Source organism: Pantherophis guttatus, chromosome 4 (genome assembly GCF_059756535.1).
Source record: "Pantherophis guttatus breed Tessera chromosome 4, ASM5975653v1, whole genome shotgun sequence".
NCBI classification, from domain to species: Eukaryota; Metazoa; Chordata; class Lepidosauria; order Squamata; family Colubridae; genus Pantherophis; species Pantherophis guttatus.
In genome coordinates, this window is record NC_142066.1 from 9,972,801 (window position 1) to 9,989,711 (window position 16,911).

At 41.2% G+C, this 16,911-nt stretch overlaps 1 protein-coding gene across 1 annotated transcript; it reads left to right on the forward strand.

The window, feature by feature from the left end:
- The first annotated feature begins 3,633 nt into the window (after positions 1-3,633).
- On the forward strand, positions 3,634-9,303 carry LOC148113702 (vomeronasal type-2 receptor 26-like). The gene is made up of 3 exons (XM_087893297.1): positions 3,634-3,711; positions 7,061-7,187; positions 8,405-9,303. Exons 1-3 carry the CDS (start codon positions 3,634-3,636, stop codon positions 9,301-9,303), a joined length of 1,104 nt encoding a protein of 367 aa, XP_087749423.1.
- The last annotated feature ends 7,608 nt before the right edge of the window (positions 9,304-16,911 follow it).

Here is a 16,911-nt window from a genome sequence, read left to right on the forward strand (position 1 = left end):
TATTTATTTATTTATTTATTTATTGGTTCGATTTATATGCCGCCCTTCTCCAGAGACTCAGGGTGGCTTACAATGCATTAAGCAATAGACTTCATACTTTTGTATATACCTGCTTAGTAGGGCTTTTGGTCCCCCATAAGCCCTGTTCTTTTTTATACAAAGTCAGCTTTTACCCCCACAAACCTCAAAAGGATGGAAGGCTGAGTCAACCTTGAGCCTGGTGAGATTTGAACTTGCAGTAATTGCACGCAGCTGGTGCTACTTAACAGCACTTTAGTCTGCTGTGCCACCAAGGCTCTTCCCAAATCCCAAACCACATAGGTTTGAAGTCCTTGTACAGCTGAACACATAGAGTTAGAGAGAGAGAGGTATTTACACCCCCTCTTGGGCCTTGCCCTTGAGCTTCCTGATCCTGTGCAAGAAGGAGCTTCCTGTTCCTGTGCAAGAAATCCAGGGGTCATAGCTAAATTTGTAGGCAGTCAGAATCACATTTGGTTGAATCTTGGGCTGATGTCATGTCCCCAGGTGCCATGTGGTTAGCTATGCTGCAAGATAGGTAGAGGGCTAATCCTATTATGTCCTTGGGGTGAAGGTCTTTTGTCTTGTAGATAAGGTGGCCCAGTCTTTTGTCTTGTAGACAGGCTATCACCAAAATATCTGCTGGGGGCAGGGAGCTGAGGCTGAGTTTCTGTTTCCTTTAAGATTTTTATTTCTGTTTTAGGGGAAATATCCTGCCTTTTTAATATTTCCTAAAGTATTTCATTCTTCTAATGGATAGGATGGGTGCAAACTTTCTACAGTACATTGTGAAATACCTTCTAGGGAGAGAAGGAAGAGACAGCATTGGTCGCACTGGTGGATGATCTCTGGAGGGCTCGGGACAGAGGTTATTCCTCTCTTCTGGTCCTGTTGGATCTTTCGGAGGCTTTCAATACCATCGACCATGGTATCGGTGCCTCGAGGGGTTGGGAGTGGGAGGCACCATTTTAGAGTGGTTCTCCTCCTACCTCTTGGGGCGGACGCAAGCAGTGTTGACAGGGGGGCAGAGATCGACCATGATGCCCCTCACTTGTGGAGTGCCCCAGGGGTCGGTTCTCTCATCCCTTCTGTTCAACATTTATATGAAACTGCTGGGGGAGATCATCCGTGGTTTCGGGGTGAGGTACCATCAGTATGCTGATGATACTCAGCCTTTTATATTCACCGCGAATCAACCCAGTGATGCCCTCGACGTGATGTCCTGGTGCCTGGAAGCAATGCAGATCTGGATGGGGAGGAACAGGCTTCGCTCAACCCTGCCAAGACTGAGTGGCTGTGGTTACCGGCATCTCGGTCTGAAGGAGAGGTTCCATCATTGGCTATGGGGGTGAAGTTTTACTGTAGACAGGGCACACAACTTGGGTGTCCTCCTGGATTCGTGGTTGAGTCTAGAAGATCATATAACAACCGTGACCAGGGGGGCATATGTCCAGATTCATCTGGTGCGCCAGTTGCGCCCTAATTGGACCGAGATGCCCTATGCACAGATACTCATGTGCTAGTCACCTCCTGTATTGACTACTGTAATGCTCTCTACATGGGGCTGCCCTTGAGGATCACTCGGAGGCTTCAGCTGGTACAGAATGCAGCCACGAGGGTTGTGATGGGAGAATCCCGATACTCCCATGTAACACCTCTCCTGCACGGCTTGCATTGGTTGCCGGTTGCCCTCCGGGTGAGATTCATGGTGCTGGTAATGACCTATAAAGCTCTACATGGCTTAGGCCCAGGATACTTGGCAGACCATCTGCAACCAGCAGCAGCTTCACATCGCCCGGTGCGTTCCCACAGGGAGGGCCTGCTCCGGGTACCGTCAGCTAGACAATGTTGGGTGGCGGCCTCCAAGGGTAGAGCTTTCTCTGTGGGCACGCCCACCCTTTGGAATCCACTCCCCCTGGGGCTCCTGCTGGCTCCTGACCTCCGCACCTTCTGCCATGAATTAAAAACATGGCTGTTCGCGGCACCTAGCCTGGACTGAGGGTTTTTTTGATTATTTTAATGGGTTTTAATATTTGTTTATGTAAGTATTCTATGTTTTTATTAGCTTGTTTTAATTGTTGTGAGCCGCCCTGAGTCCTGTGGAGATAGGGCAGCATATAAATTATATTACATAAGTAAATAAATAAATAATTTTCATTTAAAAAAAAGAAGTGTCTTTTGTGTTGAAAATTCCCCCTGTACATTTTATTAGCAATTGTGTATTTCAAAAAGAATTTAAACATCAGACACTTCTTCTTTCCTCAAAAACAAAGTAATTATCTCGTACAGGAGTCACCATATTTTCTTCATTAGGCAAAAACATGAAAGACTGCACAGAAGGTCATTTCAATTCAAGAGCAATCAATGTATCTTCAACCCCAGGGAGATTGGCACAAGGATAATAATGGCTGTGTATCAGAGTCACTGCTACAGGTTTCCTCCCTCTGTTCTCCTCTGCCAGTGTATCTGTTCAAACCCTGATGTAATTCAACTCACTGATTTCTACTCTCATAGCTCTTCTAATAGATAATAATGGATTTTCTGATATTGTGCACACTCAGATATAAACTTTGAATTAATCACTGGATTAACCATTGGAATAATGCAATCTTTCCTGTAGGATAGGATGAAAGACAGATACATTTTCAAGAGTGAAGATGTTGCTCTTTTGGTGTTCCTGGTGAAGAAAATAGTGACTCTGAGCTGCCCTGCAAGCGATGCTTTCCTTGTTCCACATGAGTGGTACCAACCTGGTGACCTCGTCATTGGTGGGATAGTGTCGCTCACCTATTACAACATTTTGGAAATTAATTTTAAGGAACACCCTTATATAGCATCATATGACATACTAAAGTAAGGTTCTTTTTCTAATCTTAATTAGTTTCCCCAAACTGCTTATGAAAGTAAAAGATTCTCAGTATAAATGTAGGCTGTATATCTAATCTAAGTCTTTATATGACAATTACATCTTTTGAATGTTTTTCCTTACGGGAAAAATAAAGATTTTTCTTTACATTACAGTAAAGTATTTGTCATATAATATATGAAACTTTGGTGCAAAACATCTTTTGAGGAACATTTAGTAAGCTTAAGCTAATTTTTTTTTAAAAAAATCTGTATTGTCACTCTGAACAAAACATACATACAATAGGTGACTGATACATGCTGGAATTGTTCATATTCCATTTTGGGGAAAAAGTTAGGGAATCGGTTCCATGAGTGGGTTACCAGGAAAAAAGCATTATTTTTATTTGTTGTAGCAGATATTTGTTGCAAATTGTGCCAATAATGTAAAAAAAAAAAATGATTTTGAACAGTGCACAAATTATTCAGTACTTTAGAAAACCTATTACTTATTTGCCAACTTCCTTTTTCAACTGGGATATTTAAATCATTTGCAGTGTAATAATAAAATTCTATCAGCACATCCTTGCCTTGGCCTTTGCTGTGAAGGAGATCAATCAGGACTCCCAGATCTTGCTCAATGTCACTCTCGGGTTCCACATCTATGACAGTTACTACAATTCAAGGATGACCTATCGCACCACTATGGACCTGCTTTTCAAATCCCAGGAATTTGTCCCTAACTACAAATGTGACACCCAGAAGAATATCATGGCAATCATTGGGGGACTGGATTTTGTCACATCATCTTATATAGCTGAAATTATAGGATTCTTCAAGATTCCACAAGTAAGTTCTAAAGGGGTTGAACAGAAAATTCTTAATCTTATGGTTGTTATGGAATAATTAATGGGAATCAACCATTAGGCTTCGGATCCTTTTAAGATGTTCTGCATGGCTTAAGATCTACTACTTGGCCTTCTTTTCTGAAACTACAATGCCAGTTATAGGAAGTGAGTATCAAGGATCAATACCTGAGGGAAGATTTGAATGGCTTCTGTTAAAACAATTGATTTAGTTCTATGCTTGAAATATTTTCATGCAGTGAGAACATCCTCAGAATAACAGAGATGGAAGGGACATTGGAGGTCTTCTAGTCCAAGAAATTTGTTATTACATTCATAAAAGAATGCTAGGGGGAAAATGTTCCTTGGATATATTTTATATGAAAACAAGATAGGAAAATTAAATTTAATCTAAATACTTTAAAGAATACTACTGGATTTTCTTTCAGCTGACATATGGCTCATTAGCCCAAGAGGAATTTCAGACCAGTAAGATCTCTTCACTTTATTTCATGATCCCCAAAGAGGACCATCAGTACATTGGGATTGTCCAACTGCTTCGTCATTTCAGGTGGACCTGGATTGGGATATTTTCTTTTGATAATAACAATGGAGAAAATTTCTTACGGAAAATGCAGCCTTTACTTTCAAACAATGGAATCTGCTCGGCCTTTATAGAAAGGCTTGATGAACAACTCCACTTGGAAAGTTTCCCAGAATTTTTTCAAACAATCTCAACTGTATCCATTAATATGTTGACTAGCAAAGCCAATGCATTTCTGGTCTATGGAGAAGCCTGGATAATTTTATGGCTAAGGTTTTTCACATTTCTGGTCGACCCAGAAAGCAAGGAAACTGCATTACTTAGAAAGGTGTGGATCATGACTGCACAGATTGATTTTGTACTATCAGGCGTTCAAATCAGTTCGGATCTCAAGATGTTCCATGGGGCTATTTCCTTCACTGTTCATTCAAAAGCAATTTTGGGTTTCAAGGAATTTCTGCAGACCATAAATCCTCTTTCAGACTACAGAGATGGGTTTAGACAGAAAGTTTGGGAACAATCATTTGATTGTTCATTTCCAAAACCAGAATTACAAGAAACGGACAATACTCGCTGCACTGTGGAGATGAAGCTGGAGGATCTACCTGCACCCTTATTTGAAATGGAAATGACTGGCCAAAGCTACAGTGTCTACAATGCTGTTTATGCTGTGGCTCATGCTTTGCAGGCTCTACACATGTTGGGTTTCAATTGGAAGAAACGTATGATGAGTAAAAAAAATGGTCTTCCACATCTGCAGGCTTGGCAGGTATTCCCTTTGAAGTGGACTCTTCTTTTATTTCAGTGAACAGTTTGATGTAGTATTATGTTAATTTGAACCCATTCTGGAAAGTCTTAATATTTTCTGAATGTAGAATCAAGTTAAGTATGAGAAAACCTAGAAATAAGGAAGAATTTCTTGATAGAACAATGAATTAATGCAAAAACTTGCCTTTAGAAATACTGGCTGCTCCATAATTGGAGATGTTTATGAAGTGATTGGAGCATCATTTTGTCTAAATTGTTGTAAGGTCTTCTCCTTGAGCAGGGTAGTGTACTAAAAGACCTCCAAAGTCCCTTCGAATATTGTGTTGTATAAAACAGATACAGAAAAACTGGTTTCTGTTCTTATTTTGTCATTTGGGTATTCTGCTATTCTGATCACTCAGAAGCTGCTATAAAAACATGATTTAGGTATCAGTAGGAGTTATTTAACAAATCAACAAATAGATTTCACAATAAGAGTTAGTTAAAATGATACTTTACATTACGTTTCATTGTCTCTTCCAAAAAATAATCAATTCTCCAAGAACTTTTGTGTGGCTCATGAACTTTTCATGAGTGACAAGCTGAGCTTTCTGTCTCTATCACAGATTTAGAGCAATGAAGTCGTGGTCCTTCTTAGATGTGGTATGCATAGTTTGAAATAACTCTATGTTTGCAATAGTCTCTGCTTCTCATTTATCTATCAAAGAATGTTTACGTTTCAGATTCTAATAGCTGGCTAAAGGAAATTAATCAGACTCTCAAATAGCCTTGTACCAGTGAGGAAAGATTACATATGATTTATCTTGAATTAGTTGTTTAAGTAGTGGACATAAAACATAATTGAAGGACCTGACATAATCCCAAAAGCCTATTTTCATTGTGCTTCAGTTCATTCCTACCTTTCCTTAAAATAATATCAAATAACTAATGGAGTAGACATGTACATTTCCATGCAATATTGATGATCAAATTTCTAAGCAAACATATTTAATAATAGTTATTGGAATAGGAAGAATTAGTGAATGAAACTTGAATATGTTGTTTTCTTCTCTGTTATTTTGCTTTCAATTGTCTATCTCTTCTATTCTCTTTCAAGTAGCTCCATTCATTTCTTCAAGGCATTTCTTTCAACAATTCAGCTGGGGAGAGAGTGTTCCTGAATGAGAAAGGGGAAGCAACAGGTGGATTCGACATCATCAACTTGATCACTTTTCCAAACAGATCTTTTCAGAGGGTTAGAGTTGGAAAGCTGGATCTAGAAGCTCCGAAAGGGAAGGAATTATTCATTGATGGAGATGTGATTTCCTGGAACCCAACTTTTAATCAGGTTTCACATTATTGTATGACACATGCTTTAAGCCATTTAATATAATCCTTTAGAATCTGATTTCTGTTTTTTTTAAATAAAGAGCAGCACATTCTTTTCAAATGTTGTTGATGATCAAGCACTCATCAATTTGACCAAATGCTATCACAATACAAAAGCCATGTCTGCATATTTGGTTTTTATTTCCATTTGAAATATCAAGAGTGGCCATGTTTCCATGAAATTGTCACCCTGTGCAATTATGTCCTCTCCCTGCTGTTCAAATGGGACCTTTTCTACATTGTGGTTTCTACATATAGTAAAGTTGTGGATGAAATTAATAAATTCAGTATTATTTGCCATGAGATAGTCACCAAGTGTTATTATTTGTTCACCCTGTCCTTCAAACAGAAAATTTTGAACACCCTTTTATTATTATTATTATTATTATTATTATTATTATTATTATTATTATTATTATTATTATTTTATTTCTATACCGCCCTTCTCCTGCGGGACTCAGGGCGGTGTACAGCCAAGATAAAACATTGCATGTAAAATTTAAAAACAATTTAAAAAACAATTAAATAATTTCAGCCCAAGATATTAAAAACAACCCAATTAAAACCAAATTCAATTAAAACTGAAAGGATGGGATTAATTTCTACTTTTTTAGAAAAATTACAAATTCTGTTAAACATCACCAATTTCAAAACCTTTTATGTTTATCACCAGGTTCCTCCACTTTCTCGATGCAATGACCCTTGTTTCCCTGGATCCTGGAAGAAAAGGATTGAGGGGGAACAGTTCTGCTGCTATGACTGTGCTCCATGCCCTGAAGGGAAGATTTCAAATCAAAATGGTAGGCTAGGAATTCTACCAAACTTCATTAGACTTAAGCAAACTTTAATAAACTACTTGGATGCATAACATTAATAAGGTGATTTTCAATAATATGGAATACCAATAAAGGAGAATATTTCTAGCTCAAGGTTGAAATGAGGGGTCCTTAGTGTTCTCTGAGCTTGCTTGTTTTCTTGCAGTTATTTCATTATCCTAACTAGGTAACATCATCAGTGTGAGTAAAGAGTGCTGTTTGTTGTCAGTTGTGTATCCAGTATCCAATGTAAGAACTTTATTTAAACTAGCCCAAACACACTTCCACAACCCAGAAAAACTGAAAAAGGAATCTATACAACACATTCCAACAAAACATACACCCACACAACCTTATTAAAATATCCGGAACCACTCAATCCAATATAGCACAACCAGCACAAACCCTAAAAAGAATTATGCTGGCATCCATCAATAATATCACAAAAGGCGCCAACAGACTATACAACTACATGGAATCAGTGTAGCACACAAGCCAACTAAAGCCCTTCAAAACATCCTAAGCAAACCAAAAGACGGAGCAACCCCAGAAGAAAAACAGGAGTTATGAAAACAAACAGGCAGAAAACTGGCCGAATGCATCCATGAACACCAACTTATGATCAGAAGATATGAAGAAAATTCTGTAATTTTACAACATATTGAAAGATTTAACGATAATTTCAATTGGGAAAACTTGATCATCCTAGACCAGGCCAAGTCCAAAAATGCCAGGGAATTTCTACACTCCTGGCACTCTGACAAATCAGCCATTAATAAACACACAGACATTAACAACATCTACAGACTATGCAAAAGAGGCAATCAATCAGACCAAAGGAGAACAAAAAGACTCCAGCACCTCTCCACCAGTAATCAGCACCCAGAGCATCATAAATTAACTCCTAGGTTAACTTCACACTAACAATCAAGTAAAAAAATACCCCAATCAAGAAAGTGCCAAAGAGCCATCAGTAAACAGCCCAACCAAAGACTCTCTAAGACGTCCCCATCCATATAGACAGGCAAGACAGCAGAATATAACTGACAGCAAGCAGCACTCCTTACTAACACTGTGATGGGATCTAGTTTGGGGTAATGAAACATCTGCAAGAGTAACAAGCAAGCTCAGAGAGCACCAAGTACCCCTCAATAATATGGAATGCCTAAATGAAAAAAAAATGCCCTTGATTTTCCTTCCAGATATGGAAGATTGCTTTGAATGTCCAGAAGATCATTATCCAAATAAAGAAAAGAAAGGATGTATCCAGAAAGTGGTGGTTTTTCTAACTTTTGAAGAAAATTTAGGAATTGGTTTAGCCTCAGCAGCTCTTTGTTTCTTCTTCTTGACATTTTGGGTACTTGGAACATTTATTAAGCACAAGGATACTCCCATTGTCAAAGCCAACAACCGGTCACTCACCTACACCCTCCTTGTCTCTCTTCTGCTCTGTTTTCTCTCCTCTTTGCTGTTCCTCAGACAACCTGGCAAAGTGACCTGCCTTCCCCGACAATCAATGTTTGTCATCACTTTCTCAGTGGCTATTTCTAGTGTACTGGCCAAAACCATCACTGTGGTTGTGGCTTTCATGGCCACTAAACCTGGATCTCAGATGAGGAAGTGGGTGGGGAAAAGATTGGCTTTTTCTATTGTCCTCTCATGCTCCATCATCCAAGTATGCATTTGTATTCTTTGGTTGTCAACATCTCCCCCATTCCCTGAGATGGACATGCACTCAGAGCACCAAGAAATAATTTTACAGTGCAATGAAGGATCATCTTTCTTCTTCTATTGTGTCTTGGGCTACATGGGTATCTTGGCCATCACCAGTTTTATTGTGGCTTTCCTTGCCCGTAAATTACCTGACAGCTTTAACGAAGCCAAGTTCATCACCTTCAGCATGTTGGCCTTTTGCAGTGTTTGGATCTCCTTCTTTCCAGCCTATCTGAGCACAAAAGGAAAAGCCATGGTAGCTGTGGAGGTCTTCTCCATCTTGTCCTCCAGTGCTGCATTACTGGGGTGTATATTCCTGCCAAAGTGCTACATCATTGTTTTCAGACCTGACCTCAACCACAGGGAGCAACTCACAAAGAGAAATTAGTTCATCATGTAATATTACTGGCTCAGAGAAATTGCCTAAAAAAGGAATAGAAAGAATGTTGTCTATACGAAAAATACTGTATATAAAGTTATAGGAACAGTTATTTGTTATTTTTGTCAAAGAAGTATTTGTGTATGACATTTATGATTATTAAGGTTTATTATGATTGTCCATTCCTAAATAAGTGATCATGTTGCTGTTGTTTTCTTCTTTTCAACACATCCATTGAATTTGATTTTGGTCATCTAGATTTTTGTTCCCTGTTGGGATCTTTCAGATTTTGGCTCAAAAGATGTCCAATGTTTGTAGAGACATGTTCATCATTATTTTATACTATCCATTCCTAAAGCATTACATAAATACAGTAAAAAAATGATTACCATTTTATGAACATATAGTTAACACAGTATCATAGGATATCTGTTTTGGATTTCTTTCAAATGTAAAATGTGTTGAGTTTGTGAATCTTGTATGTTTATCTCCATTTTAAAAAAGGCTAAACAGTATTTTAGCAGATTCCCCTGTATGGATTTTAAGCAATAAATCAGATTAGTTGAACTTGATTATGTTTGGACCTGTTTTTTTATGCCTGACATTGATTTCCACTCCAAAAGTTTTTCCTGGGGAGCAACAGAAAGAACCAACATCGTACCTGACCTACAAGCAGAAGCGGTGCCTCACCACAGAATAGTGGACACTGTCCTGCATTGTGTGTGCAATTTGTGCAACTTTGCAGCGCTCCAACTACACAACAAATTCAGAATTTGGTGCAACTTGCACCCATTGCTCCTCTTACATCAGAAGCAGCCTCAGTACTACAATCCATGTTCCAAAGGAGTCACGGAAGCTTACCAGAAACTTTCAGAGGAGAATCAGAATGGATGAGATCCTTCAAAGCACAAGGAGAGCCGTTTGTAGGAACCTGAGCAGTGGAATTCCCGAACCACCAGTCATGGATCTCTTTCATTCTGAGTCTAAAGCAGCTCATTCAGCACTTACATGACTTAGGTAATGCTTCAGTTATGGATCACTATCATAAGCTTATAGACACCTTCAGGGGCCACTTCGTAAATCCGATATGGAGATTATAATAACCCACACATTCCATAATCTTGAGCAAGGTAATAGACGGTCCAGACTGTACGTAGCAAATACAAGTTAATCGCAGCAGACCTAGAGTAGAATAATGCAACTGTAACTGATTTTTTATACATAACCTAAATAACCAAATGAATAACCAAATTGGCACTGAAATCATAAGGCAGGGACATCAACAGATACTGGACCAAGTCTATTACATTTCTATTATCATAGACCAGTGATGGCAAACCTTTTTGCTGTTGTGTGCCAAAAGTAGGGGGAGTGCGGGGAGATCTCGTGCGTGTGTACCCACACCCATAATTCAATGCCCCCCATGAACCAACCCCCCACGCATGTGCATGTGGCCCCCACCCTACGCTGCCCCCCCTGTGCATGCACTTGCACCCCCCTGTGCATGCACGCATGACACTCCCCCTCACATCCCGTTTTGGGCCTAACAGGCCTCCCTGAAGCCTATTGTGACCAAAAATGGGGATGGCTTTAGCTCTCCTAATGGGAGAAATCAGCACCCAACTTTGACTTGAACTGGGGAGCCTCTCCAGAACCTCATTTCCCAAATGAGTTTGCCCCACCCAATGGTGGGGGGAGAAATAAAGAGGGAGCCAAAGCCGCCCCCAAATTATTAAGCTAAAATATTCCAAGCACTATGAATCACCCGCTCCCTTTGGCTACTTGGGAAAGGGATTGGGAGTTCTCCCTCCTATTCCATTGGAGGAGAGGTGGCCAGACGGGCGGGCCACTGATGATGAGTTTGGATAATTCCCTAAAAAGCCTGCTTGCCTCTTCTTCTCATCCCCAACTGGGAATCGCTGAGAAAGAGGCCAGGAAGGTGGCAGTGCTTGGTCGCGACACATTGCAAGCTGCAAACGCTGTAAATGTTGGAGTTTGCCTTACGGGGTGGGTGGGGAGAAAGGTCCTGGTTGGGGAGGATCCTCTTTGCAGAGGCCGTGGCGGCTCCTCCTCCTCCTGCCAGCCTTGATGTAAACCTCAGGATTTGCCTAATGGGGTGGAGAAAGGTCGGGGGGGGGGACTGCAGACATGCTCTGAACCCGTTGGAGCCAGTCAGGCAATTTTCAGCATGGCTGCACCAGCGGGGCACAGGGTTTGCCTACATAACTTTGCTGGCACCATTGCCTCTACAAAGAGGCAATGGTGGCAGGCCATTCATGCCGGCAAAGAGGCAGTGGTGGCGGTAAAATTATATAGGCAAGCCCCGTGCCCTTGTGGCATGCTGGAAATCTCCCAACCAGCTCTGTGGGGCTGCAGAGCTGAGCATCTGGCATCCCGGTTCTCTTGTACTGGCTGCCACCATGCACACAGCTGATCAGCACTGCAATGGGGCTTGAGAGGCTGGCAGGAGGAGGAGGAGGAGCTGCTGCTGCCTCTGCAAAGAGGGTTCCCCCTCCACATGTACAGTAATTTCTGGCTACTGTGCATGTGTGCCAGTAACCAATACACTAGCTGGCCTGTGCGCATGCATGCACCAGAAACCCGGAAGAGGAATGGGCACCACCGTTCGTGCCAGGCAACATTGTTCCATGTGCCACCTGTGGCACGCGTGCCATAGGTTCACCATCATGGTTATAAACTCATGCTTGGAAGTTATTCAAATCCAATTCGGATGACAGAGACAGCTGATATCACAGCTTAGCTATTAAGCCTTCTTTCTCTTATTACTGAAAAGGACTCACCCATGGGGAGACCAAGCCCTGAGAATAGAAGCCACAAAGAGATGAGTGGCTGCTGAAGAAAGACAGGTGCAGAGACCTCGCATTCTGCTTTTACTGTGGAGAGTCTGGGCATGTATTGAGAGTGTGACCAACCAGAGCCTCCAGAAGAGGAGAAAGGCTTCTCAGCCAGAGCATGGGAGAGCACTGTGCTAAACACAGAACCACTCTTCTCACAAGTGGTCACAAAAGGGACTTTTCAAACATTAAAGAGTGAGCAAGACCATCTAAATGAATATACATTGCTGAAAATTTATATTGACTTGACCCTCTGAGACAAATAGAAATAATGGACTGCAGTGTTAGTGGATTCTGATGCAAGAACCAACTTTATAGACTTCATGATGTTTAAAATTTTATAAATCCCTACAGTCTTTCTAGACACTCCAATAGAAGTAGAAACTGTCTGTCAGGCTGTCTCCTTTCAATACTCAAGAAAGAAAAACCCCGACTCCATTTTCATAGAGAAAGGTACTTTTGCTGAGTATGAACTGAATGCAACCAAAGAAAACCAAAGTCTGAAGCAAAAGGCATGACAATTACGTATAGAAAGCATTCCCAAAACCCTTTCCCCAACTGTCCAGCATAAATCATCCAATCCACAATTTCTCCAGGGGTCATGTGGGTGCAACGTCTGGTGGTGCCATCTTTCTGCTATGCCACGGCAGTTGACCTTGAGTTGTTATCAGCTTCAAAAAAACGTTGAAGCAAAGTTTCTTTCTTCCTCTCCACCAGCTCACTTCCCTCCTCCCAAGAGTTCCAATAGCTCTCCCCTCCCCCCGTTTCATGGCAGCCGAGCAAGCAATGAAAAAGCGGAGGCTGACACAGTCCTACTAGACACTCCAATGCAAGTCAAAAACAATACTTTACAAAATTTAATGATGTTGGTCCAATTATGTGGTGCCCACTGCAAATAGCAGTAGCCAATCATACTCAACTGTTAACCCTGTATGTCACCAGCCACCTTCCCTTTCTGATCATCTTGGGATCAAAGTGCTTGAAACTTCAAATCTCATTATAAATTGGAGGATGGAACTCTGTCTTTTACAAGTCCAACTTATCAACTTGGAAATTAAACTCTGGGAAAAGAGTAGATATCACAGAAGATGGCTTCCCTCCCTTAGTGGAATTCCTCTCTGGACTTTGCTGTTTCATTGGGACTTAGCTACTCAGAAAATTAGCCAAATATTGGGAAGTAGGGGCTGGGGGTGGGGGGCACTGTTCTGCGGTGGTTCTCCTCCTACCTCTCTGACCGGTCGCAATCTGTGTTGACAGGGGGCAACGGTCGACCCCGAGGCACCTTGCTTGTGGGGTGCCACAAGGGTCGGTCCTCTCGCCCCTTCTGTTCAACATTTATGTAAAGCCGCTGGGTGAGATCATCTGTGGCTTCAGGGTGGAGTTCCATCAGTACACTGATGACACCCAGCTGTACATCTCCACCCCAGGCCACCACAACGATGCCCTTGAAGTGATGTCCCAGTGCCTGGAGGCCATGCGGGTCTGGATGGGGAGAAACAGGCTCTGACTCAACCCTTCCAAGACCGAGTGGCTGTGGCTTCCGGCGTCCCAATATAGCCAGCTGGCGCCATCGCTGGCTATTGGGGGCGAATCACTCGCCCCGACAGAGAAGGATCATAACTTGGGCGTCCTCCTGGATGCACGGCTGTCTTTAGAAGATCATTTGATGGCCGTGGCCATGGGGGCTTTTTATCAGGTTCGCCTGATATGCCAGTTGCACCCTTTCTAGATCGGGACTCCCTACGCACGGTCACTCAGGCACTCGTCACCTCCCGCCTGGACTATTGCAATGCTCTCTACATGGGGTTCCCCCTGGGGTGCACCCGGAGGCTCCAGCTGGTCCAGAATGTGGCCGCGCGGGGGATTATGGGAGCGACGGGGCACTCCCATGTGACACCTCTCCTGCGCGAGCTGCACTGGCTCCCGGTGGTCTTCCGGTGCGCTTCAAGGTATTGGTGACCACCTTTAAAGCGCTCCATGGCTTAGGGCCGGGGTATTTATGAGACCGCCTTCTGCCACCAATAGCCTCCCACCGGCCAGTACGCTCGCACAGAGTGGGCCTCCTCAGGGTGCCGTCAGCCAGACAGTGTCGGCTGGTGACCCCCAGGGGGAGAGCCTTCTCTGTGGTGGCGCCCACCCTCTGGAACAACCTCCCCCCAGAGATACGTACAATAACAGACCTACGGATTTTTCGTCGGGCCCTGAAAACTTATTTATTTCAACTAGCCGGGCTGGCTTGATCCCACAGTTTTGAGTTAATTTTAATTGATTTTAAATTGGGTTGTTTTAAATTACGGCCAAAAAAATATTTAATCATTTTAAACTGCTTTTAAATTTTGTATGTTCTGTTTTTATTTCGGCTGTTCACCGCCCTGAGTCCTATTGGAGAAGGGCGGTATATAAATGGAAACAAACAAATAAATAAATAAATAAATAAAGTAGATGAAAACTTACTCTTCCTTGCACATGACAAATGATTGACTTCTTTTTTTTATTGAAAAAGTTTTTCAAATACAGATTTCCCCCCTTTTTCTCCCCCCTCCTCCCTAACCCCCCCTCACCACCCCTCCCCCTGTGACTTCTTCAAAGTAAAATCCAAATTCATAACAGATTATATAATACCTTACCATCCCCTTACTCCATCCCCCAAATACTGACCCTTTCTTTCTAATAATATTATTATATCCCCCTTTTACTATACATTTCAAAATAACATTCTACTATAACATTATGTAATAACTTCTAGTTTAACATAATAATATTATTATAACTCCCAATTTAACAATAATCTGCCCTTTTTCTCCTCCCCATACATATATCTCTTAAATCAAACCTCTTATATATATTAATATAACTTTTTAAAACAACCTTCCACTTTAAGGCTATATAATAAATCCTAATTTAACGTTTAATCTTTTGTATATGTTAATATAATATTTCAAAATGATTGACTTCTTCATGGGTTCCAGAATTAGCTATCTGTCTATGTAGCCATGCCCTGAATGTATTACTGACCTCCTTATTTTTTTCCACAGCAGACCAGAAATTGTCTCTCTTCTAATACAGAAAATTAAATGGGAAAAGTTTTAAAATATAAGATCTTAAAAATTCTCAGGAAGTACTGTTGGAAGAAATATCCATCTGGGTTCAGTTCCAAGTGGGGAGAAACACACTGGAAACATGGAGGATGATTGGAAAGATGGTTTATTGGTGGACAGCAGCACATGGGTTTGAAGTCCTCGTACAGCTCAACACATGGAGTTAGAGAGAGAGGTATTTACACCCTCTCTTGGGCCTTGCTCTTGAGCTTCCTGTTCCTGTGCAAGAAATCCAGGGGTCATAGCTAACTTTGTACGCAGTCGGAATCAAGTTTGGTTGAATCTTGGGCTGATGTAATGTCCACAGGTGCCATGTGGTTATCTCTGCTGCAGAATAGGTAGAGGGCTAATCCTATTATGTCCTGGAGGTGAAGGTCTTTTGTCTTGTAGATAAGCTGGCCCAGACTTTTTTCTTGTAGATAGGCTATAACCAAAATATCTGCTGGGGGCAGGGAGCTGAGGCTGAGTTTCTCTTTCCTTTAAGATGTTTATTTCTGTTTTAGGAGAAATATTCTGCCATTTTAATATTTCCTAAAGTGTTTCATTCTTCTAATAGAAGGGATGGGTGCAAACTTTCTACAGTACATTGTGAAACACCTTCTAGGGAGATCTGGAAATAATGGAAACTTCCTTAAAATAAGGAAATGCCAAAACATCTACACATGTTAATACTATAGAAAGGAAAGTGAACTGTCTTTATCATTCATAGAAAAACAACATATTTTTGTTGTATTTTGTATTTTGTGTTGAAAATTCCCCCTGTACATTTTATTAGCAATTGTGTATTTCAACAAGAATTTAAAATCCCACCAGCCGATATGCTCCAACAGAGAGGGGCTCCTCCGGGTGCCGTCAGTCAAGCAATGTCAACTGGCGACCCCCAGGGGGAGAGCCTTCTCTGTGGGGGCACCTGCCCTCTGGAATGAACTGCCCCCTGAGATACGGAGGATTCCCAACTTGCCACCTTTCGCCGCGCCCTCAAAACATTTTTATTCCAACAAGCCGGGCTGGCCAAATTTTTTAACTTTTTAATTTTAAAATTTTAAAATGGGTTTTTATTTGAATAGTTGGTCCAAATTATTTAATATGCTTTTAAATCGTTTTAAATTTTATATTTGTGTGCTTTTACTTTTGGCTGTACACCGCCCTGAGTCCTTCAGGAGAAGGGCTGTATATAAATTGGAAAAATAAATAAATAAATAAATAAATAAATAAATAAATAAATAAATAAATAAACAAATAAACATCAGACACTTATTCTTTCCTGAAAAACAAAGTAATTGTCTCCGACAGGAATCACCTTATTTTCTTCACTAGGATGAAACTTCAAAGTCTTCACAGAAGGTTATTTCAATTCAACAACTATCAACCCCAGGGACATCGGCAAAAGGATAATAATGGCTGTGTATCAGAGTCATTGCTACTGGTTTCCTCCCTCTATTCTCCTCTGCCAGTGTATCTGTTCAAACACTGATTCTATTGAAGATACAAATTTTCGCTCTCATGGATATCCAAATACCCAACGGAGGGTTCTCTGATTAGGTGCACTCTCAGATATAAACCTTGAATTAATCATTGTATTAGCTATTCAAATAATAGAACCTTTATTTTAGGATGGGATTAAAGACAGAGACATTTTCAAGAGTGAAGATGTTGCTCCTTCT

Coding starts and splice junctions, on each gene's coding strand:
- LOC148113702 (XM_087893297.1), top strand. CDS start 3,634: ATGGCAATCATTGGGGGACTGGATTTTGTCACATCATCTTATATAGCT. Junction 3,712..7,060: donor GATTCTTCAAGATTCCACAA/GTAAGTTCTAAA, acceptor GTTTATCACCAG/GTTCCTCCACTTTCTCGATG. Junction 7,188..8,404: donor GAAGATTTCAAATCAAAATG/GTAGGCTAGGAA, acceptor TTTTCCTTCCAG/ATATGGAAGATTGCTTTGAA.